This window comes from Anguilla rostrata, chromosome 16 (genome assembly GCF_018555375.3).
Source record: "Anguilla rostrata isolate EN2019 chromosome 16, ASM1855537v3, whole genome shotgun sequence".
Classification (NCBI taxonomy): Eukaryota; Metazoa; Chordata; class Actinopteri; order Anguilliformes; family Anguillidae; genus Anguilla; species Anguilla rostrata.
In genome coordinates, this window is record NC_057948.1 from 98643 (window position 1) to 125043 (window position 26401).

Here is a 26401-nt window from a genome sequence, read left to right on the forward strand (position 1 = left end):
GTGATGCTATCTACCAGTAACAGTATAATTTAAAAGATAACGGTTGTTATTGAGTCATTGCTTGTATGCACTTGTGAAAGAAAGGAACGCTAAATGGAAGGTAGATTGTGACATGGCGTAGCCTACATGTTCTGTGGAACTTTCATTTATTGGCAAATGTAAATGTTTATTGTTGAAAAGATTCCAGATAAAGCCACTGATGAGGAAACACTGCTTAAGTTGCAATTGTGATCCTTCTCCCCTTTTTCAGGGGTACAACATTTTGGAGGCACCGCTGGGATTGGATGTGACGAGGGTCGGCTCTCCCAGACGATAGACTTCCCTAACCAGCATCCAGCCCTTACGTCTACGGCTAGAGTGGATGACAGCGTGTGGCGGTTCAACGACAGTGCAGAGGGACATGCTTGCAATCTAAGGTCAACCCCTGGTGCCAGGAAAGCGTTGAGGTCTACTCAGCAAGGAGAAGGTTCTGCACCACACTGATACTGTCCACCGGTCAGACACTGAAATGGATTCGTCAGAGTTAGAGGACTTTAAACTGGAAGTCATGGGAACATTGTACACATTGACAAAAGATGTTCTTGTTAAAGTGTGTTTGTGATTTCCTAGGTACTGAGTGGTCAACACAGGAAAATGTATCTAGCAAAAGCCGCTCTCTTCTTATCTCTCACATTGCAAAGCATTTAGAGAGAGAAGAGTTAGGAGAACTTGAAGATCAAGGCATGGCAGAGCTACTAATACTGAAAGATAAAATAGGTGAATTTCAACAGGCAGCTGAAAATAGCACAATAGAGAACGTAGCCACAGACCTAGGCCAGACTAATGGTTCACAGAAGCAAGTGGTCCAGCCCTCTGAACAGGAGAGGTTGCAAAAAGAGTTAGAGACTACGGCTAGCACTGGAGTTATCACTACGGCAGAAACGGAGTACAGCCCAAGAGTCGATGAGTAGTGAAGGGAATAGTACTAACCAAAATCATGTCCCAGTTCATGAGATCCCCCAACCACACCTTTCATTGCGGTGGAACAGAGAGTTCAAAATATCAGGTCAGATTGGTGAGCCAGGGCAGAAAGATAAACTTACCTTCTCCAGTCTAGCACACCAAATTGAGCAAGGCATCAGTAAGGGTTTCCCTGAAATAGAAATAGTTGACGCAGTAATAAGGGCCATAGCACCAGGTTTACAACTACCCAGCTACCTGGAAGGAAAAACAAACCTGACCTTACCTACGTTGAGGAGGATTCTCCGGTCCCACTATCAAGAAAAAGGTGCAACTGAATTGTACAAACAACTCACCTCGGAGGTCCAAAATAGTAAGGAAACACCACAAAAATTCCTGATTCGTGCCCTAGATTTGAGGCAAAAGATCTTGTTTGCTTCACAGGAAGCTGAGTCCAGTCTAACATACGATCCTGTCCTCGTGCAGAGCATGTTTCTCCACACTGTTCTGACAGGCCTGCAAAATGATAGCATTAGAAGTGACCTCCAACCATATCTGCAGCAAACAAGAAGTAGTGATGAACTACTTCTCGAGAAACTGAACATCGCTTGTGCAAACGAAGCAGAGAGACAACACAAAAAGAAACTGCTCATGCAACAACGGCCTGCCACTGTGCACTCTGCTCAGTCTAACGATGTACCTGATGAAAAAAAGGGAAAAGCCCCAAATCATGAACACGCAAGTAAAATTCAGCCTGATATACTGAATGAACTTAAAGAAATGCGCTCCGACATGGCGTTATTGAAAAATCTCAGTGCCGAAGTTGCGCAAATCAGAGAGTCTATCAGATTGCCTAACCAAGTGCAGACACAGTATCCGTCCCCACCTGTTGTGCAGGAATGCATGTCTGCTCCCCAGTTCCAGCATCCTCCACAAAACTACTGGCCTCCCCCAGGACTAGGGCAGAGAGGAGATACAGCTCAATACCAACAAAGGTTTGCACCACAGCGCCAATATCCTGCTACAACCCGTGCACAGCCCCGAAAATGTATTGGCTGTCAGCAGAATGGACGTGAATATTGCACCCATTGCTATAGATGTGGTAGTGGCGAACACTTTTTTGCAGGTTGCAGAGTGAGAGGTACAAAACAGGATGTAGATAGTCCTTTAAACGAAATACGGTTACCCCCAAGGGACAGGGAGTAACCGGTCATACTGACATGTCCCAACAGTGCTGCTCATACTGTAGTGTCTCCACGAAAGACTTTAAACTAAAAATATGTGCATCCTGCAAAAGAGACACACATACTGTTCAAAGACCTGTCAAGAGGAACATTGGTCTGAGCATAGAAAGAAATGCAACCAGCGCACTCATTCAAAAGTAGATGCCACCCGCACTAATAAAAAGGACAAGCAGCCTCACCTGGTTGATCTGGTAGGAAAACGGTGTCTCGTTGAGTGCTTCATACAAGGCCTTAAGACTCAAGCATTGTGGGATACGGGCTCCCAAGTTTGTATTATTGATGAACAGTGGAAGAGGGAACATGTGCCACATGAGAAATTGAGGGATATTTCTGAGTTAATCGATGCACCTGACAATCTGCAAATAACAGCCGCCAATGGACAGAGCATGCCTTATAGAGGTTGGATTGAGGTTACTTTCGGACTAGCAGCAGAGGGAGCCAATACCAAAGAACTTGTTGTTCCCATACTAGTAATGAAAGGCAGACATCTTTCACAGCCCATAATAGGCTATAACGTCATAGAACAAATACTAAAGGCCAGTGCTACAGAGCATTCGGATGCCATGAGTAAGGAACAACTACACCAGACCCTGAAAACAGCTTTCCCTTGTCTAGAGAAAAACAGTGTTCCAGCCTTTATTGAGCTAGTGAGTGCAGAACAATCACAGGAATATGTTGTGAAGACCGCAAAAGAGAAAGTTAACATACCCAAGCACACCTCTGTTCAAATTGAATGCAAGGTACGGACACGACCCCTGAAGGAAGACACCACACTTCTCTTCGAGCCTGACATCAACCCCCAGTGGGCTGAAGGGCTGGAATTTGGGAGACACTCGTAATGTTGAGAAGTGGCATTACACCTTTCATTGTCCTTGATGTACAGAATGCCACTGATCATGACATTGTCTTGTCAGGGAGAACTGTGGTGGGCACCCTCAACCAAGTGCAAGCTGTGTATCCAGTTACTGGCCTAGAGGAACTCAATCAACCCCCTCCAATGTCAGTGAGTCACGTCAAGGTGGAAAGTGATCAAGCGACTGATAATGCATGGGATCCACCGATCAATCTGAGTCACCTCAGTGAACCTGAAAGAGTAGTCGTGCAGAATATGCTCCGAGAGGAGTGCACTTCTTTCTCCAAGTCCGACGATGACATAGGAAGTATAGAGAAACTGAAACTGAGGATATCACTAAAGGATATGGATCCTGTAGCGCGTACTTACTTGTCAGTGCCGAAGCCACTATACAAAGAGATGAAAGACTATTTGCACAATCTTAACGCGCAGGGATGGGTAAAGAAATCCAACTCACCTTATGCCTCACCTGTCGTCTGTGTAAGGAAAAAAGATGGCAGTCTTCGCCTTTGCATAGACTACCGGGAGCTAAACAAAAAAACTCACCCTGATCGCCAGCCGATTCCTTGAGTGCAGGATATTCTTGATAGTCTTGAAGGCAACTCCTGGTTCTCATTGTTGGACCAGGGCAAAGCCTATCACCAGGGCTTTATGGACGAGGACAGCAGACCCCTGACTGCATTTGTGACTCCGTGGGGCCTGTACGAGTGGATAAGGATTCCCTTCGGACTGATTAACGCCCCTGCAGCCTTTCAACGCTGTATGGAGGAGTGTTTGGAGGACTTGCGAGACAACATCTGCATCCCTTACTTGGATGACACCCTAGTCTACAGTCAATCCTTTGAGAGTCATGTAAACCATGTGAGGAAAGTGCTTCAGCAGCTAAGGAAGTATGGGATCAAGCTAAAACCCAGCAAGTGCGAGATATTCAAACGCGAGGTCCGCTATCTAGGAAGAATCGTCTCAGCTGACAGGAGCAAAATAGATCCAGCTGACACCATCGCTGTTAGGGCTTTGAAGGAAAAGAGACCAATCACAGTAGGACAGCTAAGAGCAATCATGGGCCTATTAAGCTACTACCGACAATACATCAAGGATTTTGCCCGCATTGCTGGACCACTTTACCTCTTGCTGAAAGGGACAACAGAAGATGACAAAGAGGGACAAAACAGGGCAAACACCCGCAATGTGAAAGGAAAGAACAAAGGAGTGCCCTCACACAAACCGATTGTGTGGACTGACAAACATCAACACATACTAGAGCGGTTAATAGACTGTTTGGTTGAGCCACCAGTACTCGGGTTCCCAGACTTCTCACAGCCGTTTATCGTCCACACAGACGCCTCAAACAAAGGTCTAGGTGCCGTTCTGTACCAGAGGCAAGAAGGGAAACTTCGCGTAATAGCCTATGGCTCTCGGAATCTGACTGCCTCTGAGACTTTTCACTAACATAACTCCTCTAGTTAACAGGAGAAAACTCAAATGCATGTAGGCCACTAACATCTTCCAGTGTTCCCACGTAATGTAAAAAATAGGCTATTCTGAACTTTAAATTGCCTGAATATTAATTTTAAAAAAGGAAGGTGATAGAGGTCATATCGCCCACCCTTACCTACAAGGTGTACAACATTACAATGTTAACATGAGAAAACAGAGCTCACCTTGAATGTAGCCTATATAAACTATTGCCTGAATATTAATCCTGAACAATATTGAATTAGGCAGGCAAAAAAATGGGGGCAGTGGGGAGAATTATACCTATCATCTTGTTTTCAGTATAATAGTCATCCTCAAATGGCAGATGGGGGCTGCTTGGCTTCGGCTGGGCAGGAATGATTGGCTGAGAGTGGATGTGGGCCTGGTGAGAGGGTGAAGGTTGGGTATCATGGCAAAAGGGAGGAAGGAGGTGTGTCTGATCCTCTTGAAAGAATGGAGGGTGTGAATGGTGAGAGGGACCAGCAGAAGCATAATCCTGGTAAAAGGGAGGAAGAGGGTGGGCATCATTTGAAATGCGGAGTGTGTGATCCTGGTGAAAGGGTGGAGGGCGGGCATGATCCTGGTGAAAGGAAGCAGGGCGGGCATAATCTTGACCAAACCGAGGAGGGTGGACATGATCCAGGTATGAGCTTGACTGGGTGGTATGGCCCAGGTGAAGGGGTGGCATCTCAAGTTGGTGAGATTGTCTTCCTGCAAGGAACTGTGTAAACAGGGTCATCATCCTTAACTCATGGGCGTGCTGGGCTGATTGTAATTTAAGCTGAAACTCGGTGTCATCTGTCTGGGAGAGGGATTCTTTAATCTTCTGGCCAAACACCTCCACTGTGGATTCCATTTAGTTTTTCCACTTCCTACGTGTTTTAGATGCACCTGTAGAAAGACACAATTAATTTCTATACATCGTGAACAATTTATTTATGATTTACTTTATTATTTTGTTTATGGATTACTGCACTGTGCACCTCTATCATTCTAGCTGTCTTGTTCTATTAACAATTTTGTGTGAAAGGATGTACAATACCTTGAACGACTGAAATAACTATTTGTAAAAAGGACATAATATTTTCTGAAGAACAATGACTACTACAACATTATGAAATCGTAGCTTAAACGAGCGTTTAAAACTTCACTCTCCCATCGCGGCTGAATTTTCTTCATAAATGGATTTGTTTCGGTACAAAACATTTATTTTGGCCTGCACCGACTCTACGCCCCAAAGGCTTAAAAGACTGTAACCTCAGCAGGTGTCCACAGGCTTGAGTCTTCGTCCTCCATTTCACTTTCACCGTTTTATTTCAGCGGAGAGTAGCCAGTTGTGCATGTGAAAGTAACGTTACAATGCGTAAAAGTATAAGATCGTCGCATTTTCAATGACGTGCGAATCGCAATGCCCGGGAATATCCGATCTGTCCGCTTAGATGACAGTCGCATTGGCAGATATCTGATTCATATCAGATTTATTTCCACATATGATTGAGGCCTGAAACGGATCTGAAAATATCTGATTCCATGTGCTTTTTTTCCTGCTTACACGTTCATAATACATCTGTGCCACATGTGAGCAACAAATTGGAATTGGGTCACTTTTACCTTAGAGATGTTTTCAAACTGTTATTTGTGGTTTCGCTGTATCACTACTTTGTGGGTGATATGGAATTAGGGCTCCAACAACTAATCGATGACGTTGACAAAACCGGCAATAAAATTTTGTTGGCAACAAATTCATTCATTGATTAGTTGTATCTACTCTAAAAAAAGCTTAGTAGTGCTGTGCTCCAAATTGTATAGCTGTGTGAAATTTAGAGCGTAATAAATTGAATAGTTCTGGTCTGGATAGAATACAGGTCTTGCATGTTGGGCGTGCTGGGCTGATTGTAATTTAAGCTGAAACTCGGTGTCATCTGTCTGGGAGAGGGATTCTTTAATCTTCTGGCCAAACACCTCCACTGTGGATTCCATTTAGTTTTTCCACTTCCTACGTGTTTTAGATGCACCTGTAGAAAGACACAATTCATTTCTATACATCGTGAACAATTTATTTATGATTTACTTTATTACTTTTGTTTATGGATTACTGCACTGTGCACCTCTATCATTCTAGCTGTCTTGTTCTATTAACAATTTTGTGTGAAAGGATGTACAATACCTTGAACGACTGAAATACCTATTTGTAAAAAGGACATAATATTTTCTGAAGAACAATGTCTACTACAACATTATGAAATCGTAGCGTTTAAAAACGAGCGTTTAAAACCTCACTCTCCCATCGCGGCTGAATTTTCTTCATAAATGGATTTGTTTCGGTACAAAACATTTATTTTGGCCTGCACCGACTCTTCGCCCCAAAGGCTTAAAAGACTGTAACCTCAGCAGGTGTCCACAGGCTTGAGTCTTCGTCCTCAATTTCACTTTCACCGTTTTATTTCAGCGGAGAGTAGCCAGTTGTGCATGTGAAAGTAACGTTACAATGCGTAAAAGTAAAAGATCGTCGCATTTTCAATGACGTGCGAATCGCAATGCCCGGGAATATCCGATCTGTCCGCTTAGATGACAGTCGCATTGGCAGATATCTGATTCATATCAGATTTATTTCCACATATGATTGAGGCCTGAAACGGATCTGAAAATATCTGATTCCATGTGCTTTTTTTCCTGCTTACACGTTCATAATACATCTGTGCCACATGTGAGCAACAAATTGGAATTGGGTCACTTTTACCTTAGAGATGTTTTCAAACTGTTATTTGTGGTTTCGCTGTATCACTACTTTGTGGGTGATATGGAATTAGGGCTCCAACAACTAATCGATGACGTTGACAAAACCGGCAATAAAATTTTGTTGGCAACAAATTCATTAATCGATTAGTTGTATCTACTCTAAAAAAGGTTAGTAGTGCTGTGCTCCAAATTGTATAGCTGTGTGAAATTTAGAGCGTAATAAATTGAATAGTTCTGGTCTGGATAGAATACAGGTCTTGCATGTTGACCGTGCAGTCACTACGTTACTTACTTGAGAGAATGGAAATGTGTTTGAAAGATGGCAGAGACGGAGATGGCATCTCTACTGGTGGAAACTTGTATGTGACCCAAATCTTCCAAAGTAAGGGAGAACTTTAAATTAAAGAATTCAGAAAGCTGAACTTGCATGGCATGGAAAGAGTGATGCGCAAGCACCCAAAGAGTCAGAACATAAAACTATAATTGAAGAGGGCTAAGCAAAATAAGACAAAATCCTCATCAAAAGAAACACGTAGGCTACCCCATCACCTGCTTTTCAACAATCTCCAATTATCACAAATTAAATGAGTTTAGCTTCAGTTCTTGAGTTTCATTTAGAAAACTTTTGTGGTTGAACTGCGCAACGTCGCATCACGATTGTCGGTTGGCGGTACTTGTGTACATGCAGTTTGTTACAGTCATTAGAGTGATGGCTAACTAACAATAGCTCGCTAGCATTCCCTGTCTGATCTATGGGCTGCTTCTGCCCCTCCCTACTGATGCAGCATGCAATTAATGGTAAACGGTCTAGATATTTATATATCATATCAGATCAATTTCCCTTTTATTCTTCTTAGTGTGTCCCCAAAGACCATTTACTGTAGTAGTGATAGTGATCGGTAATCAGTATTTGGCCTTTACATCAGCAACTGCATTCAATGAAGAATATGTGCATATTGTAGTATATTGCAACAGTAGTTAAGTAACAATTTACATAAGAGAAGTGTTTTAACTGATCCAATTAAAAACTGAGATTGAATGAATAGGATCCTATTTGGTGAAAGTGTGGACCAAGCGGCCAAAACCAGACTTCGTTTTTGAAGCTCACTTCCTGGTCTTGTTGAGAGACGTTGCTCACTAGCGCCACTGCAGTTGGCAACAGTATAGGTGTTTCAATATCCGGTTTCCATGTAAGTCTACAGTACAAATGCGGACAAAATACAAAGTCAGTAATTTTTTCTCACAAGAACAAATAGTCACAATATGTGTATGTTATTCGTCTTATGACTGTCCATGGGTCGATTTCATGATTTATTGTGTCATTTGGGCATAATATAATTATATATTTATAATATTTGTTGTGGACCACTGAGGTTCAGTTTGCGTCACTTCCTGATTACTACGGAGGACTCAGCTACAGTAAGGGCTACAGTCTATGGTCACTGGGGTGGGAGGTGGCGCCTCTTGGCCTTGACATTGCGGCTCCGACTCATCGTCCACGGTCCACCTGTGCAAAGTCAGAAAATGCAGGCATCCCATTTCGTAGTGATTGCATTATGGCGTGTGCTATTTACAGCTACACTAGACTACCATAAAATAATCCTCCTCTGAAGTTTTTTTGGTAGCCAAGTCATTTTTACTATTTCCTTTAGCCTGCTTAACCAAATAATTAGTTGGCAGAAAGCGTAATCAGCTAACGCTTATTTGCTATATCTGGTAGTCCAGTCTCCTATGTTAAAACAGTTCGCAACTTCGGCTACCAAGCCATTTGACTAGCTAGCTAACCATAAACGGTAAATATTCAATCTGTCAAACGTGTTTGACGGCTTGTCAGTCGTGTACATTCCGTAAATGTCTACCTGGGCCATGCTTCACGCATGTGACAAAGCTACTATAATCCCGATTTTGGGATAAACACTGCTAAATTTTCAGTTTCACAAAGCAAATTAAGAGTTTTAAGGTTTATTTGCTGGATAACACAACACACGTTGAAATCACACACACAGAATTTAACAAAATGAACCATCATTGTCAGTTCACCACTATTTGGGGAAAATGATTGTATTGATTTTAACGGGCAAACACTCAAAACCATTGCTTCTTCTGCCAATTTTTCTGGGTATTTATGTGATAGCAGACTGCATACCATAGGCCACGCTTGAAAAATTTAACTTTTGCCAAATCCTGTAGGCAAGCAAGCGAGTACATCGCTTCTTCGAATTTGTTCGAATTCTGTTTTTAGCAGATAACTTGGGCTAGCTCGATAGCGATTCGCTGGTGTGTTTCAGGTGAGACTTAGATTCCAGCACACACAGAACAGAGGGAGTGACGGGGTGGGGGGGGGGGAGGGAAAACCGGCACATTGAGACAGACAGTTCGATTAACCAATAGAGAAGCTGCCGCTGAGGCTCCCTTTTGCCCTAGAAAGTACATGCATTCGTCCAGACTACCTCATGGGCAGGCATGGACTGGGCCTATATTCTACCGGGCAAATGCCCGGTGGGCCAACCTACTTTTGGGCCAGTGGGCCTTTGGTTCATACTGACACTGACCTGGCCCAATTTCAGTGGCCCATTGGTTCGTTTTCTATGCTGACACTGGGCTGGCCCAATCGAATGCCTAGGCCCCACGCCCCCTCTGATCAGTGGCCCATTGGTTAGTTTTCTATACTGACACTGGGCTGGCCCAATCACATGTCTAGGCCCCACCCCTCGCTGTCCGTTTCTGCCCTTCAGACTCGAGTCGACATCACCTCAGCCTCGTAGTCCGTGCGGTGTGCGATGGAGAAAGGAAAGCGTAAAAGTGGTGCTGAGAAATTGCGGGAGAAAAAAAAAAGAAAGCTGGAGGAGGATGCCTCAAAATGTGTCAAAATAAAATAAAAAATGTTTGCTGGAATGACTGTGGGGGCTCCTGCAGTACCTGCTGCAGGCAGTCAGCACCAGCAACAGGTGTTTAAAATCAGAGATGTGACGGTCCAAGATGAGGCAGACAGCTAGACAGCGTTGATAGTGAGTTCTGAGCAGGATGAACCCGAAAGGGCAGACGAGGGACAGTCACAAAATGAGCAGGATAGTGAAGCTGATGTGGTAAGCAGCAGCATGTGGTTAGTCTGTCACTGTCAAGCAAAACTATAAGCTATTAATGACGTTAGCATTGTTTGGCCGCAAGCTAGCGTTATCATTATCAATGTTGGGGAGACACCATTGCTAACTATGCACTGTCGTTAGCTTAGCTCTCTTTTGTTTTCCTTGATGAGCTAAAAATATTGTACTGTGGTTCTTCTGCCTCTGATAATACATTGCCTAAAACACATTTAATTTCGCTGTGCAGATCAGTCTGGTTACTCAGGCTATTAAACGGATTTCTCTCGTCCTGAGATATGGTGGGCCAGTCACAACCGTTTGTCATAAACAAGTCGATCAAATATGCTTTTGGGCTTTTTCTTTTCTTTGAATATTTTAACAGAATGAACAATAACACCTTGTATTCTCAAATTCTTATGGCAAAAACGGAAACACTCGGGACATCACTACTACACTATCAGAGGTGTGAGCGGAGGAGCGAGAGAGAGGTGCATGTCGAGACTAGTCAGCACGAGCAAGGTAGTCTACGAATGAGGAGGCAGGAGAAGTAGCTAAGTTTGCAAGGAAATAATAAATAAATGTATGGAATAGGGCTGCACGATTCGTTGTAAAAAAAATCATGATCATACATCAATGCGATCTCATTTCTAAATGACGACTATTCTGATGCATTTGCGTTAAAGAAAACGAAACCGAGTGAAAGCGAAGCTGCCTTAGCATTTAGCATGTTCCATTCTACGTTGTCTACTGTAGAGAGTCTGTATTGTATTTGTTTTATTTAAGACCTTTATTCTTTGCCTTTGAATGGCAATCAATGTACAGTGAATGTGTTTTTTTTTTTTGTTTTTTTTACAAAAATTGTATTAAATCATTTGAATTATTCATACAATATCTAGCAGAGTTTTTCTTTAATAATTACTTATTGAGTATGGGTATTGTTTACTCCACAGCCACCTCTGATCACCAGGATCAAGAGCGAGTGCGTACACTGCTCCACTTGCAATGGTATACTGGACTATACTTGACTTATCATAACACTCCGCTCTGTAGGGGGTTTGGCAAATGGTTAGATATGCATCATATACATATTGAACGGTCTTTGAGGATGTTGTTCTGATGGGCGGTGTCCGATCGATTGCGGTGGGCCGGTCTGAGCCAAAAATGGCAGGACCAGTCCAGCCCTGCTCATGGGTACTCTTCTATGTACAGAAAATACTGGTGCAGGGTTTACATTCTGATCCTTTCGATGCTGCTGCCTTTGCAGCACTCAAAGACATGCATGTTATGTGCACTCCTGCAGTTGCCCTTGACCAAGGCACTGGCCTCAGAACTGGAGTTGATCCCTGGGTGCTGCACTGTGGCTGCCCAATGCTCCTAAGTAACTAGGATGGGTCAAACAGGACAGCCCCCTTCTACTTGCAGGACATGTCTCAATTCTATGTGCCTGCTGGACCACTCCGCTCTGCGGCAGCAGGGCGTCTTGTAACCCCTCCCACCCGCCCAAAGGGATCACAGAGCTTCTCCACCCTAGCTCCCCAGTGGTGGAACGAACTCCCCGTCCCTCTCCGAACCTCCCCCTCACTATCCATCGTCCGCCGTGGCCTGAAGACTCATCTCTTCAGACTATACCTAGAATAACCACCACCACGCTGTATATATTAAAAATAAAAAAAATAAAAACCCTTTTTCCTGTCACTTGTTACATGTTGCCCCATCCCTGCACTTCTTGGTAAATTGTATTTGTCCTAATACTGTAGGTTATTCTTCTGCCTAGTTTGGCTTTGCAGATGTTAGACCAGGATAGTGTTCATTGTTCTCGGTTAGAAATAGCTGTACAAAATAAGTAATTGTACCTTACTGAACCCGTGTTCAGCAGTTGTCTACGATCATGAAAATGCACTTTTTGTACGTCGCTTTGGATAAAAGCGTCTGCCAAATGAATGTAATGTAATGTAATGTAAAAATGCAGAGGACAAATTTCCCCACGGGGTTTAATAAAGTATATCTTCTTTATCTTATCTTGTTGGAGTCTCATATGTTTGATGCATTGCCCACCTGGAATTAATGAAGAATAGTAGCCTACTATTCCCATCTGTCCCACACAGCATTGTATGTGTTTATATGAACACTCTCTGCTCTCCTAGGCGTGCTATGGAGTGTGTTGATATGAACACTCTCTGCTCTCCTATGTGTGCTATGGAGTGTGTTTCTTAGAATGTTTTCTGCTCTCCTATTTGTGCTATGGAGTGTCTTTCTATTAACGCTTACTGCTCTCCTAGGTGTGCTATGGAGGGTGTTTATATGAACACTCTCTGCTGTCCTAGGTGTGCTATGGAGTGTGTTTATATGAACACTCTCTGCTCGCCGAAGTGAGCTATGGAGTGTGTTTATATGAATGCTCTCTGCTCTCCTAGGTGAGCTATGGAGTGTGTTTATATGAACGCTCTCTGCTCTCCTAGGTGTGCTGTGGAGTGTGTTTGAATGCTCTCTGGCTGATGTTGTTTACACTCCAGAATGTTGTATAACATTCTCCACCTGTATGAAAGACTGAACTGTTATACCATTCCTTGTTCAGTAGCTTGGATAATTTGTTCTCAGTTCAGCTGCTTGGTTTGTTTGAGAAATTTGGATTTTTTGCTGCATTGTGTTCCAGGTTGATCAGTTTGCTACTTTCTTCAGGGATTCCCTCTGAGTCAAAGCAGTTCAGTATCAGGAGTCCACACCCTGCCCCCCTGTTCTGGAATTCTGTGTGAAAGGCGTGGTCTGTAAGCAGCTCTACTGCGCAATATGGCTGGGTTCCAGTTTCACACGTCTCAAAGAAAACACACTGACTTCTCACTGCTTTTGCGAACCATGACTTTGTATCTTGTTTTTTATAGATAAATGTTTAAAGATAAACATATAATTGAAGGAACAAAAGTAAAATTGAAGTCCAAGAGCCACCAAGTTGTTTTTCAGTAGGTGGTCTTTGCTTTTTCCTTTAGTCGATCTGGAATTGTGACATTCCTGATCCCGGAATTTTATGCTTCCTTACTTTACATGTATTCATATTGTCACCTCCTCTTAACAGCTAAAGTGATAGATAGTTTTTGTTCAGCCAGGGGCAATCCAGGGGTCATATTACTGTACCCTCCCATGCTGGAGTAGGGCATTTGCTTTGTCAACAAGATTCTGGTAGATTCTCCTGATTGTAGCATCACTGTGGGAAATTGGTTTTCTGTCACATACTTCCTTTGTCATGTGTACAATGGACAAAAGAGTGCCATTGGTTCTGTAGGTGTTCCCAATGTTCAGCACCTCTTCCTTCAGCAGAGAGAAGTGTGTGATTGGTCAGTACCTCTTCCTTCAGCAGAGAGAAGTGTGTGATTGGTCAGTACCTCTTCCTTCAGCAGAGAGAAGTGTGTGATCGATGTTCAGCACCTCTTCCTTCAGCAGAGAGAAGTGTGTGATTGATGTATTATTTTAATGACTCTTATATGTTATCCAACCATTGCTTCCTTGTGCAGTTGGAAAGGACAGCAAACAGTTTGAATACAGTACAAGAGGGAAAGAATGAATGTCTTACTCAAACTGAGAATTGTGTAAATGAGGGAAAATCTGAAAGTTGTGACAGCTAAACTCATGTAGAGGTGAATCTGAGTGATTGCAAGCCATGACAACACAAGAAAGCTGAAATTAAGTGTAAATTTTGTGTTAATATCGTGCTTTAAATCTGCATGCGTTTTGTATGTATGCGCAATGTGATCAAACATATTACCTTAACAGCCCTGTTTATATTGACCCTCCCAGGCAGGGTAAAGCGCCTCTCCCTCCTGTGTGTATTCAGTCAAACAGGCAGAGAGCCCGAGGTGAGACCAGGTGTGCACTCGCAGTTTGCTAAATACTGTACCTTGTTTAGCTCATAATGATCTTCGCTGTTTACTTATTCTGTACCTAGTTTAGCTCATAATCATATTCGCTGTTTACTGATACTGTACCTAGTTTAGCTAATAATCATTTTTGCTGTTTGCTGATTCTGTTCCCTGGGTTAGGTCATAATCATTTTTGCTGTTTTCTGATTCTGTACTCTAGTTCAGGTCATAATCATATTCGCTGTTTGCTGATACTTTACCTAGTTTAGCTCATAATCATGTTCGCTGTTTGCTGATTCTGTACCTAGTTTAGCTCATAATCATATTCACTATTTGCTGATACTGTACCTCGTTTAGCTCATAATCATATTCGCTGTTTGCTTATACTGTACCTAGTTTAGCTCAATCATATTCACTGTCTGCTGATAGGTTAGCTCATAATCGTATTCGCTGTTTGCTGATACTTTACCTAGTTTACCTCATAATCATATTCGCTGTTTGCTGATTCTATACCCAGTTTAGCTCATAATCTTTTTCGCTGTTTGCTGATTCTATACCTAGTTTAGCTCATGAGTTATTAGTGCATGAATAATCATTTGCAGAAACATTGGGAATTCCTTTATAAACCTGTTCAGTTTGTTATGCAGGCTGAGAAAGATGATGTTTGCTCAATAGCTGCATGATGTTTTAAAGCATTGTTTCGCATAGTACTTAGCACTCCAAAGTGGTCGTAAAAATGTTGTATTTGGTTTGCCTGTGCTCTCTTGTAAATGACTGGTATCTTACTGGAGTATAACCAAGAAGGAATAGTGTGTTTTTGTGGCATTAGTTTATTTTGTTGTGAATGTTATGGTCCAACACTCTTGTGAATCTGCTGATTGTCAGTAAGACTGTTACTTTTACCCATTTCAATTTCCCAAACAGCCACCAACATTCTGTGCTGAAAAGGAGTCTCCACCATGTCCTCTAACGGAGACCTGATGGATCTACAGCCCAGGGGAAGTTTTTGGGAGGTAAGGATCTGACCCCGGTGGCTTTTGTGCTGTGAGGTAACGCTGTGAGGAAGTGCTGTGAGGTAGTGATGTGCTGTGAGGTAGTGCTGTGAGGTGGTGCTGTGCTGTGAGGTGGTGCTGTGCTGTGAGGTAGTGCTGTGAGGTGGTGCTGTGCTGTGAGGTAGTGCTATGAGGATGTGCTGTGAGGTAGTGCTGTGTGGTGGTGCTGTGAGGTAGTGCTGTGAGGTGGTGCTGTGCTGTGAGGTAGTGCTGTGCTGTGAGGTAGTGCTATGAGGATGTGCTGTGAGGTAGTGCATGAGGATGTGCTGTGAGGTAGTGATGTGCTGTGAGGTAGTGCTGTGAGGTGGTGCTGTGAGGTAGTGCTGTGAGGTGGTGCTGTGCAGTAGTGCTGTGAGGAAGTACTGTGCTCTGAGGTAATGCTGTGAAGTAGTGCTGTGAGTTAGAGCTGTGATGTAGTGCTGTTAGTGCTGTGCTGTTAGGTAGCACTGTGAGGTAGTGCTGTGAGGTAGTGCTGTGAGGTAGCACTGTAAGATAGTGCTGTCAGGTTGTGCTGTGATGTAGAGCTGTGAGGAAGGGCTGTGAGATAGTGCTGTGTTGTGAGAGTGCTGTGAGGAAATTCTGTGCTGTGAGGTAGTGTAGTGAGGAAATTCTGGGCTGTGAGGTAGTGCTATGCAGTAGTGCTGTGAGGTAGCACTGTGAGGTAGTGCTATGCAGTAGTGCTGTGAGGTAGTGCTGTGAGGAAATTCTGTGCTGTGAGGTAGCACTGTGAGGTAGTGCTATGCAGTAGTGCTGTGAGGTAGCACTGTGAGGTAGTGCTGTGAGGAAATTCTGTGCTGTGAAGTAGCACTGTGAGGTAGTGCTATGCAGTAGCGCTGTGAGGTAGTGCTGTGAGGACATTCTGTGCTGTGAGGTAGCACTGAGGTAGTGCTGTGAGGAAATTCTGTGCTGTGAAGTAGCACTGTGAGGTAGTGCTGTGCTGTGAGGTGGTGCTGTGCTGTGAGGTAGTGCTGTGAGGTGGTGCTGTGCTGTGAGGTAGTGCTATGAGGATGTGCTGTGAGGTAGTGCTGTGTGGTGGTGCTGTGAGGTAGTGCTGTGAGGTGGTGCTGTGCTGTGAGGTAGTGCTGTGCTGTGAGGTAGTGCTATGAGGATGTGCTGTGAGGTAGTGCTATGAGGATGTGCTGTGAGGTAGTGATGTGCTGTGAGGTAGTGCTGTGAGGTGGTGCTGTGAGGTAGTGCTGTGAGGTGGTGCTGTGCAGTAGTGCTGTGAGGAAGTACTGTGCTCTGAGGTAATGCTGTGAAGTAGTGCTGTGAGTTAGAGCTGTGATGTAGTGCTGTTAGTGCTGTGCTGTTAGGTAGCACTGTGAGGTAGTGCTGTGAGGTAGCACTGTAAGATAGTGCTGTCAGGTTGTGCTGTGATGTAGAGCTGTGAGGAAGGGCTGTGAGATAGTGCTGTGTTGTGAGAGTGCTGTGAGGAAATTCTGTGCTGTGAGGTAGTGTAGTGAGGAAATTCTGGGCTGTGAGGTAGTGCTATGCAGTAGTGCTGTGAGGTAGCACTGTGAGGTAGTGCTATGCAGTAGTGCTGTGAGGTAGTGCTGTGAGGAAATTCTGTGCTGTGAGGTAGCACTGTGAGGTAGTGCTGTGCTGTGAGGTAGCACTGTGAGGTAGTGCTGTGAGGAAATTCTGTGCTGTGAAGTAGCACTGTGAGGTAGTGCTATGCAGTAGCGCTGTGAGGTAGTGCTGTGAGGACATTCTGTGCTGTGAGGTAGCACTGAGGTAGTGCTGTGAGGAAATTCTGTGCTGTGAAGTAGCACTGTGAGGTAGTGCTATGCAGTAGTGCTGTGAGGTAGCACTGTGAGGAAATTTTGTGCTGTGAGGTAGCACTGTGAGGTAGTGATATGCAGTAGTGCTGTGAGGTAGCACTGTGAGGTAGTGCTGTGAGGAAATTCTGTGCTGTGAGGTAGCACTGTGAGGTAGTGCTGTGAGGTAGCACTGTGAGGTAGTGCTATGCAGTAGTGCTGTGAGGTAGCACTGTGAGGTAGTGCTGTGAGGACATTCTGTGCTGTGAGGTAGCACTGTGAGGTAGTGCTGTGAGGAAATTCTGTCCTGTGAAGTAGCACTGTGAGGTAGTGCTATGCAGTAGTGCTGTGAGGTAGCACTGTGAGGTAGTGCTATGCAGTAGTGCTGTGAGGTAGCACTGTGAGGTAGTGCTGTGAGGACATTCTGTGCTGTGAGGTAGCACTGTGAGGTAGTGCTGTGAGATAATGCTGTGCTGTGAAGTAGCACTGTGAGGTAGTGCTGTGAGGATGTGCTGTGCTGTGAGGTAGTGCTGTGAGAAAGTGCTATGCTGTGCGGTAGTGCTGTGAGAAAATTCTGTGCTGTGCGGTAGTGCTGTGAGAAAGTGCTGTGAGGAAGTGCTGTGCTGTGTTGTGAGGTAGTGTTGTGAGAAAGTTATGTGCTATGCCATAGTGATGTGAGGAAGTGTTGTGTGGAAGTGCTGTGAGTTAGTGATGGGAGGTAGTGCTGTGAGTTAGCTCTGTGAGGTAGCACTGTCGGGTAGTGCTGTGCGGTAGCACTGTTAGGTAGTGTTGTGAGGTAGTGCTGTGAGAGTGCTGTGAATTAGTCCTGTGAGGTAGTGCTATGAGGATGTGCTGTGCCATAGTGATGTGAGGAAGTGTTGTGTGGAAGTGCTGTGAGGTAGTGCTGTGAGTTTGTGCTATGAGGTAGTACTGTGAGTTAGTGATGTGAGGTAGTGCTATGAGTTAGTGCTGTGAGGTAGTACTGTGAGTTAGTGCTGTAAGGTAGTGCTGTGAGGTAGTACTGTGAGTTAGTGCTGTGAGTGGGAACGCAGGTTTAGTAGAAGGCTGGCAGCAGCAGCGCCAGTGCAATCCAGGCGGCGTCAGCCTGGCTGAAACTTTGTCTTGCTGGCAGAGCATTTCTGCGCAGAGCTTGGGCAGCAGGCATTTTATCCTACTACGCTCAGCCACTCCCCCATCAAATCCTGCTCTGTCAATCAGTCGTCCGGGTGTGGTGCAAACACTCTGTCTATTCATGTCTGCTGCCAACACAACGTTCGATATCCCACTACCTGTCCCATAGGTATTTCAAAACACTGCTGCATGATAGTGATTTTATCCACTTTACCAGTTTAAACAAACTGATGTTGATGCTACATGGTCTTAAGCTCACTAGTCTGTAGTTTTTCCTTTCCGATGGTGTATTCTAAACTGTTGTCTTCTTGGTTCTGAAATATCTATGGAATGCCTGTGTGCCTCAAAGCAAAATTCTTCTGACTTGATTCAGCCAGGGAATTACAAGAGGACGGTGAAGCGCGTGGATGATGGGCACAAGCTGTGCAGCGAGCTGGCTGGCTGTTTCCAGGAGCGAGCCAAGATTGAGAAGAGCTACTCTCTGCAGCTGGCTGACTGGGCTCGGAGATGGAGGGGCATTGTGGAGAAAGGTATGCCACACACACGGATGCACACACATACACATGGACATGCTCACACACACAGACACACACACACGCATGTGCACTCACACACTCACAAACACACACACATTCTTGCTTGTACAAACATGCATGCACACAGACACTCGCACACACTTGCACACACACTTGCAGGCACACACGCTCAACACACAGACTCACACGCATGCACACACATGCAACACATGCACACACACACACACACACACACACACACATCTCTTTCACTCACCGGTTGGTTTCAATGAGTCACACTTCAACACCTGTGATGGGAAGGTTCCAGTACGTGTAGGTGTGGCTCCAGCCCACTGAGATATTTCCTGCTTAGTGCCTCTCCATCTTCGTATACTAGTGGGGTAAACCTGTTTGGGAGTTATATTTTTACATGTCCAGTGGAGTAGATCTGTTTGGGAGTTATATTTTAATGGGAGTGTATGTGTGTGTGTGTGTGTATTTGTGTGTGTGTGTGTGTATGTGTCTGTGTATCTGCGTGTGTGTGTTTGTGTGGATGTATGTGTCTGTGTGTGTGTGTGTGTGTGGGTGTGTGTGTGTATGTGTCTGTGTATCTGCGTGTGTGTGTGTGGGTGAGTGTGTGTGGGTGTATGTGTGTATGTGTCTGTGTGTCTGCGTGTGTGTGTATGTGTCTGTGTGTCTGCGTGTGTGTGTGGGTGAGTGTGTATGGGTGTATGTGTGTATGTGTCTGTGTGTCTGCGTGTGTGTATATGTTTTGCAGGGGCGCAGTATGGAACGCTGGAAAAGGCCTGGCAGTCCTTCATGAACGCGGCAGACCGGTTGAGTGAGGTGCACATGCAGATGAGGGAGCAGCTGGCGGTGGAGGAGAGCCAGAGGATCCTGCACTGGCAGAAAGAGGCCTTCCACAAGCAGATCATGGGCGGCTTCAGGGAGACCAAGCAGGCAGAGGAGGGCTTCCACAAAGCCCAGAAACACTGGGCCAAGAAGCTGAAAGACGTGAGTCTCCCTGCTGCTTCAACCCATGTCCATTTCTTTCTGTATTCAACCTCAGCATCAGCATGCCCATTTCATTCTGTATTCAGCCTCAGCATGCCCATTTAGTTCTGTATTCAACCTCAGCCTCAGCATGCCCATTTAGTTCTGTATTCAGCCTCAACCTCAGCATGCCCATTTAGTTCTGTATTCAGCCTCAGCCTCAGCATGCCCATTTAGTTCTGTATTCAACCTCAGCATGCCCATTTCATTCTGTATTCAGCCTCAGCATGCCCATTTAGTTCTGTATTCAACCTCAGCCTCAGCATGCCCATTTAGTTCTGTATTCAGCCTCAGCCTCAGCATGCCCATTTAGTTCTGTATTCAACCTCAGCATGCCCATTTCATTCTGTATTCAGCCTCAGCATGCCCATTTAGTTCTGTATTCAACCTCAGCCTCAGCATGCCCATTTAGTTCTGTATTCAGCCTCAGCCTCAGCATGCCCATTTAGTTCTGTATTCAGCCTCAGCCTCAGCATGCCCATTTAGTTCTGTATTCAACCTCAGCATGCCCATTTCATTCTGTATTCAGCCTCAGCATGCCCATTTAATTCTGCATTCAACCTCAGCCTCAGCATGCCCATTTAGTTCTGTATTCAACCTCAGCCTCAGCATGCTCATTTAATTCTGTATTCAACCTCAGCCTCAGCATGCCCATTTCATTCTGTATTCAGCCTCAGCATGCCCATTTAATTCTGTATTCAACCTCAGCCTCAGCATGCTCATTTAGTTCTGTATTCAACCTCAACCTCAGCATGCCCATTTAATTCTGTATTCAGCCTCAGCATGCCCTTATTCTGCATTCAACTCAGCCTCAGCATGCCCATTTATTCTGCATTCAACCTCAGCTCAGCTGCCCATTAATTTGTATTCAACCTCAGCCTCAGCATGCCTTAGTTCGTATTCAGCCTCAGCTCAGCATGCCATTTAGTTCTGTATTCAACCTCAGCATGCCATTTCATTCTGTATCAGCCTCAGCATGCCCATTTAATTCTGTATTCAACCTCAGCCTCAGCATGCCCATTTAGTTCTGTATTCAACCTCAGCCTCAGCATGCTCATTTAGTTCTGTATTCAACCTCAGCCTCAGCATGCTCATTTAATTCTGTATTCAACCTCAGCCTCAGCATGCCCATTTCATTCTGTATTCAGCCTCAGCATGCCCATTTAATTCTGTATTCAACCTCAGCCTCAGCATGCTCATTTAGTTCTGTATTCAACCTCAACCTCAGCATGCCCATTTAATTCTGCATTCAACCTCAGCCTCAGCATGCCCATTTAATTCTGCATTCAACCTCAGCCTCAGCATGCCCATTTAATTCTGTATTCAACCTCAGCCTCAGCATGCCCATTTCATTCTGTATTCAACCTCAGCCTCAGCATGCTCATTTAGTTCTGTATTCAACCTCAGCCTCAGCATGCCCATTTAGTTCTGTATTCAACCTCAGCCTCAGCATGCCCATTTAGTTCTGTATTCAATCTCAGCCTCAGCATGCCCATTTCATTCTGTATTCAATCTCAGCCTCAGCATGCCCATTTAGTTCTGCATTCAACCTCAGCCTCAGCATGCACATTTCATTCTGTATTCAGCCTCAGCCTCAGCATGCCCATTTCATTTTGTATTCAACCTGAGCATCAGCAAGGCCAGTTGTTGATGATTTTGAAAATGTTTTCACATGGTAAATGGTAAATGGACTGCATTTATATAGCGCTTTTATCCAAAGCGCTTTACAATTGATGCCTCTCATTCGCCAGAGCAGTTAGGGGTTAGGGGTTAGGTGTCTTGCTCAAGGACACTTCGACACGCCCAGGGAGATTTTCAAGACTAGGCATGATATGGTGTTAGATACCATCTAGTCTGTTTGTAATCATAGCACTAGGTAGAATTTAGTTAGAAAAATGGTAGGCATTGTTGGGCTGTATGGCCTGTTCTCGTTATTGTGCAATGTCATGTTATGTTGGGACCATTCCAGCAATGTATACACATCATTTTAATGGCTACCCCTTACTGAATTCTACCTCAGCTCAGGTTTCCTGCTGGGACCCTGCAAATCACACATTTTATTTTTCTTACTAAATGATTCATCTCCGAAAGAGCAAATATTTATAGTATATTTGTTGATATTAAATTTGATTTTGAAGAGCACTGGAGTTGCATTAGCAAATAATAGTGGTCTGATTTGTCATCCCACCGAAGATCACATGATAGAAAGATCTATTTCCTGTTTCCTGACTTCCTGTGTCATCTGACCAAGGTGGAGTCCTCTAGGACGAGGTACCACCAAGCACGAAAAGCAGAGCAGGCCGCTGTGGACCGTGAGACCATCGCCAAAGCCGACACAACTAAGTCTCAGGATGAGGTCCGCAAACTGCAGGTCCGTGTGGAAAAGTGCAACATCGAGGCTGAAAAGGTACCTGGTACAGAATAATCCTCATGAAAAAACAGGACCACTTTGCCAAACCCACTCTTCCTGACTAAACACCACTGCATTGCCAAACCCACTCCTCCTGATGAAACACCACTACACAGCCAAACACACTCCCCATGACTAAACACTACTACATGGCCAAACACACTCCCCATGACTAAACACCCCTACATGGCCAAACACACTCCCCATGACTAAACACCACTACATGGCCAAACACACTCCTCATGACTAAACACTACTGCATGGCCAAACACACTCCCCATGACTAAACACCACTACATGGCCAAACACACTCCTCATGACTAAACACCACTACACAACCAAACACACTCCCCATGACTAAACACCACTACATGGCCAAACACACTCCTCATGACTAAACACTACTGCATGGCCAAACACACTCCTCCTGACTAAACACTACTACACAGCCAAACACACTCCTCATGACTAAACACTACTGCATGGCCAAACACACTCCCCATGACTAAACACTACTACACAGCCAAACACACTCCCCATGACTAAACACCACTACATGGCCAAACACACTCCTCATGACTAAACACTACTGCATGGCCAAACACACTCCTCCTGACTAAACACTACTACACAGCCAAACACACTCCTCATGACTAAACACTACTGCATGGCCAAACACACTCCCCATGACTAAACACTACTACACAGCCAAACACACGTCCCATGACTTAACACCGCTACACAGCCAAACACACTCCCCATGACTAAACACCGCTACATGGCCAAACACAATCCTCATGACTAAACACTACTGCATGGCCAAACACACTCCTCCTGACTAAACACCACTACACAACCAAACACACTCCCCATGACTAAACACCACTACATGGCCAAACACACTCCTCATGACTAAACACTACTGCATGGCCAAACACACTCCTCCTGACTAAACACTACTACACAGCCAAACACACTCCTCATGACTAAACACTACTGCATGGCCAAACACACTCCCCATGACTAAACACTACTACACAGCCAAACACACTTCCCATGACTTAACACCGCTACACAGCCAAACACACTCCCCATGACTAAACACCGCTACATGGCCAAACACACCCAGACTAAAATACTGCATGCCAACACACTCCATGACTAAACACTACTGCATGGCCAAACACACTCCCCATGACTAAACACTACTGCATGGCCAAACACACTCCCCATGACTAAACACTACTGCATGGCCAAACACACTCCCCATGACTAAACACCGCTACATGGCCGAACACAGTCCTCATGACTAAACACTACTGCATGGCCAAACACACTCCTCCTGACTAAACACTACTGCATGGCCAAACACACTCCCCATGACTAAACACCACTACACAGCCAAACACACTCCTCATGACTAAACACTACTGCATGGCCAAACACACTCCCAATGACTAAACACTACTACACAGCCAAACACACTCCTCATGACTAAACACCACTACATGGCCAAACACAGTCCTCATGACTAAACACTACTGCATGGCCAAACACACTCCCCATGACTAAACACCACTACATGGCCAAACACACTCCTCATGACTAAACACCACTACACAACCAAACACACTCCCCATGACTAAACACCACTACATGGCCAAACACACTCCTCATGACTAAACACTACTGCATGGCCAAACACACTCCTCCTGACTAAACACTACTACACGGCCAAACACAATCCTCATGACTAAACACTACTGCACGGCCAAACGCACTCCTCATGACTAAACACCACTACATGGCCAAACATACTCCTCCTGACTAAACACCACTACACAGCCAAACACAATCCTCATGACTAAACACTACTGCATGGCCAAACACAATCCTCATGACTAAACACTACTGCATGGCCAAACACACTCCCCATGACTAAACACTACTACACAGCCAAACACACTCCCCATGACTAAACACCGCTACACAGCCAAACACACTCCTCATGACTAAACACCACTACATGGCCAAACACACTCCTCATGACTAAACACTACTGCATGGCCAAACACATTCCCCATGACTAAACACCACTACATGGCCAAACACACTCCTCATGACTAAACACTACTGCATGGCCAAACACACTCCTCCTGACTAAACACTACTACACAGCCAAACACACTCCCCATGACTTAACACCGCTACACAGCCAAACACACTCCCCATGACTAAACACTACTACACAGCCAAACACAATCCTCATGACTAAACACTACTGCATGGCCAAACGCACTCCTCATGACTAAACACCACTACACAGCCAAACACAATCCTCATGACTAAACACTACTGCATGGCCAAACACAATCCTCATGACTAAACACTACTGCATGGCAAAACACACTCCCCATGACTAAACACTACTGCATGGCCAAACGCACCCCTCCTGACTAAATACCACTGCGTGATCCAATACCACTAAATATGAACAAATATCATACACAGTGCTTGCATGTTGAAGGGCAGCCTGGTTGTCATTTTTAATTTTCATAAACTGCAAAATTGGTTTCGAGTGTGGTTTGTGTGAAGTTCATTGTGTGGCTGTTGAAACATGAGAGGAGGTGGTGCATTTCTGCACAGGCCTGCAGAAGGAAGGAGTTGTTAAACAGGTAAAACTGCAATACTGGATTTCCTGGTATTTAAACAGGAAGAATTATTGCCGAACAAGAAGTTGCAAAGTTTTTATTGAAAAAGTTTCAATCAATTCAGATTTAAAAAGCTGTAATCCCTTGAATCAATGTAGAAAAGTCTCAATTTGTACATCCTGCTCTATGGCAATACCACTCATGCGAGTATTTTGTTATTTTCACACAGGACGTGTTTCACTCCACCAGTATTCCCTGTGTTCCGGTTAGTCTGTAGGATAGTTTTTTCTGAATGGGTGCGTGTTCGGTGGGATGGAGGCGGGGCGCGGCATGGCGCAGGGTATAGGGTTTCCAGCCACAGCGACAGGGAGGGCCAGACAGACCCAGGGCTGGGGCAGGATGAAGCCTGTCAGATTTCTGCATTCCTGCCCATCGGTGGAGCTGCTGCTCTCTTGCTTCTGATGTCTGGCGACAGGCTCTGCCAATTGTGCTGTTAGTGAGGGAGGCAGACAGTTCACCCTGTACCTACCACAGTTGTTTCTGAAGCCTTTGGGGAGTGCAGAATTGAGCTATAGCTGAGAGACTACAGAGAAAAGGCTAAAGAGTGCCCAAGTGCCAATTGCTGTTCATGTCAGAACAGATCTGGTCTGAACTGTGAATGAAAGATTATATTTCCAGTCTGTTTTAATGCAAATACCTTTGCAAAAAAAGTATTTAACTCAGAATTATCAGCTTCGTAATGGATGGTTTAGAAGCTCCCCTTCAAAGTTCAAGGTGAAAAGCTCAGTGCCTAAAACCCAATGACAAATGTTGCGAAGTTTTAATTTTTGTCTTTTTGGGTCAATTTTAAATTTCATGTTTTAAATATGTTATGGATTTATTGCATTTAGGTTCCCATGATCTGCCTCTATTTCTAAAGCAAAAAGGCATGATTCACAGTCAAAGTTGTTTTTTAAAAAAGTTGCTCATATGACCTTGACGTGAATGCACGGCTTGCCAGGTCATATACAGTTGAGGCCAAGAGTTTACATACACATAGGCTAAAGACATTCAAACTCAATTTTTCACAACTCCACACATTTCATGTTGCCATACATTTCCTGTGTTAAGTCAATTAGGTCATTTAAAAATAATAGCTGCCACCCCCATGCTTCACAGTTGATAAAATCATAAAAAATATATATCTTCCCTCTTTATCTCCCTTTTCCTTAATCAGTTGAAAGGGAGATAAAGAGGGAAGATATTTATCAAAGGGAGGATAGATAAGGCTCTGGCCACTCTTGCTAATATATACGCCCCCCCCCGGAGAGTGATAGAAAATCTTTAAAATTTCTCTTTGACACAATCATTTCTGAAAGTGAGGGAATTTTGGTCTGGGCGGGAGACTGGAACATTATTCTAAACTACTCTATTAATACGACAAGTACAAAAATATATAAATCCCATAGGTCAAAAGACCTCAATATGTTAATTAAAGATATGGTTATGTATGATGTGTGGAGGAACCTTCATGCACTAGAAAAAGACTTTACTCACTATTCAGCTACTCATAAGGTGCACTCTAGATTAGACGATTTCTTAATGAACATTACAGATAGACAGAGGGTGAAAGAGTGCTCAAGTGCTCAACAGCTGATGCATCAGATC

General features: G+C 44.4%; 1 protein-coding gene across 4 annotated transcripts in view; it reads left to right on the forward strand.

The window, feature by feature from the left end:
* Nucleotides 1-14121: 14121 nt before the first annotated feature.
* LOC135242424 (protein kinase C and casein kinase II substrate protein 3-like) overlaps nucleotides 14122-26401 on the forward strand; it is a 53345-nt gene continuing 41065 nt past the window's right edge. Inside the window, exons 1-5 of one of the 4 annotated variants that reach the window (XM_064313507.1) lie at nucleotides 14122-14182; nucleotides 15106-15198; nucleotides 18499-18655; nucleotides 19359-19654; nucleotides 21945-22100. In XM_064313507.1, coding sequence (XP_064169577.1) covers nucleotides 15145-15198; nucleotides 18499-18655; nucleotides 19359-19654; nucleotides 21945-22100 — 663 coding nt within the window. In that variant the 5' untranslated portion in view covers nucleotides 14122-14182; nucleotides 15106-15144. Of the gene's footprint in view, nucleotides 14211-15105; nucleotides 15199-18498; nucleotides 18656-19358; nucleotides 19655-21944; nucleotides 22101-26401 lie in introns of all 4 variants that reach the window. The other 3 variants (XM_064313508.1, XM_064313509.1, XM_064313510.1) reach the window with 3 other exon arrangements.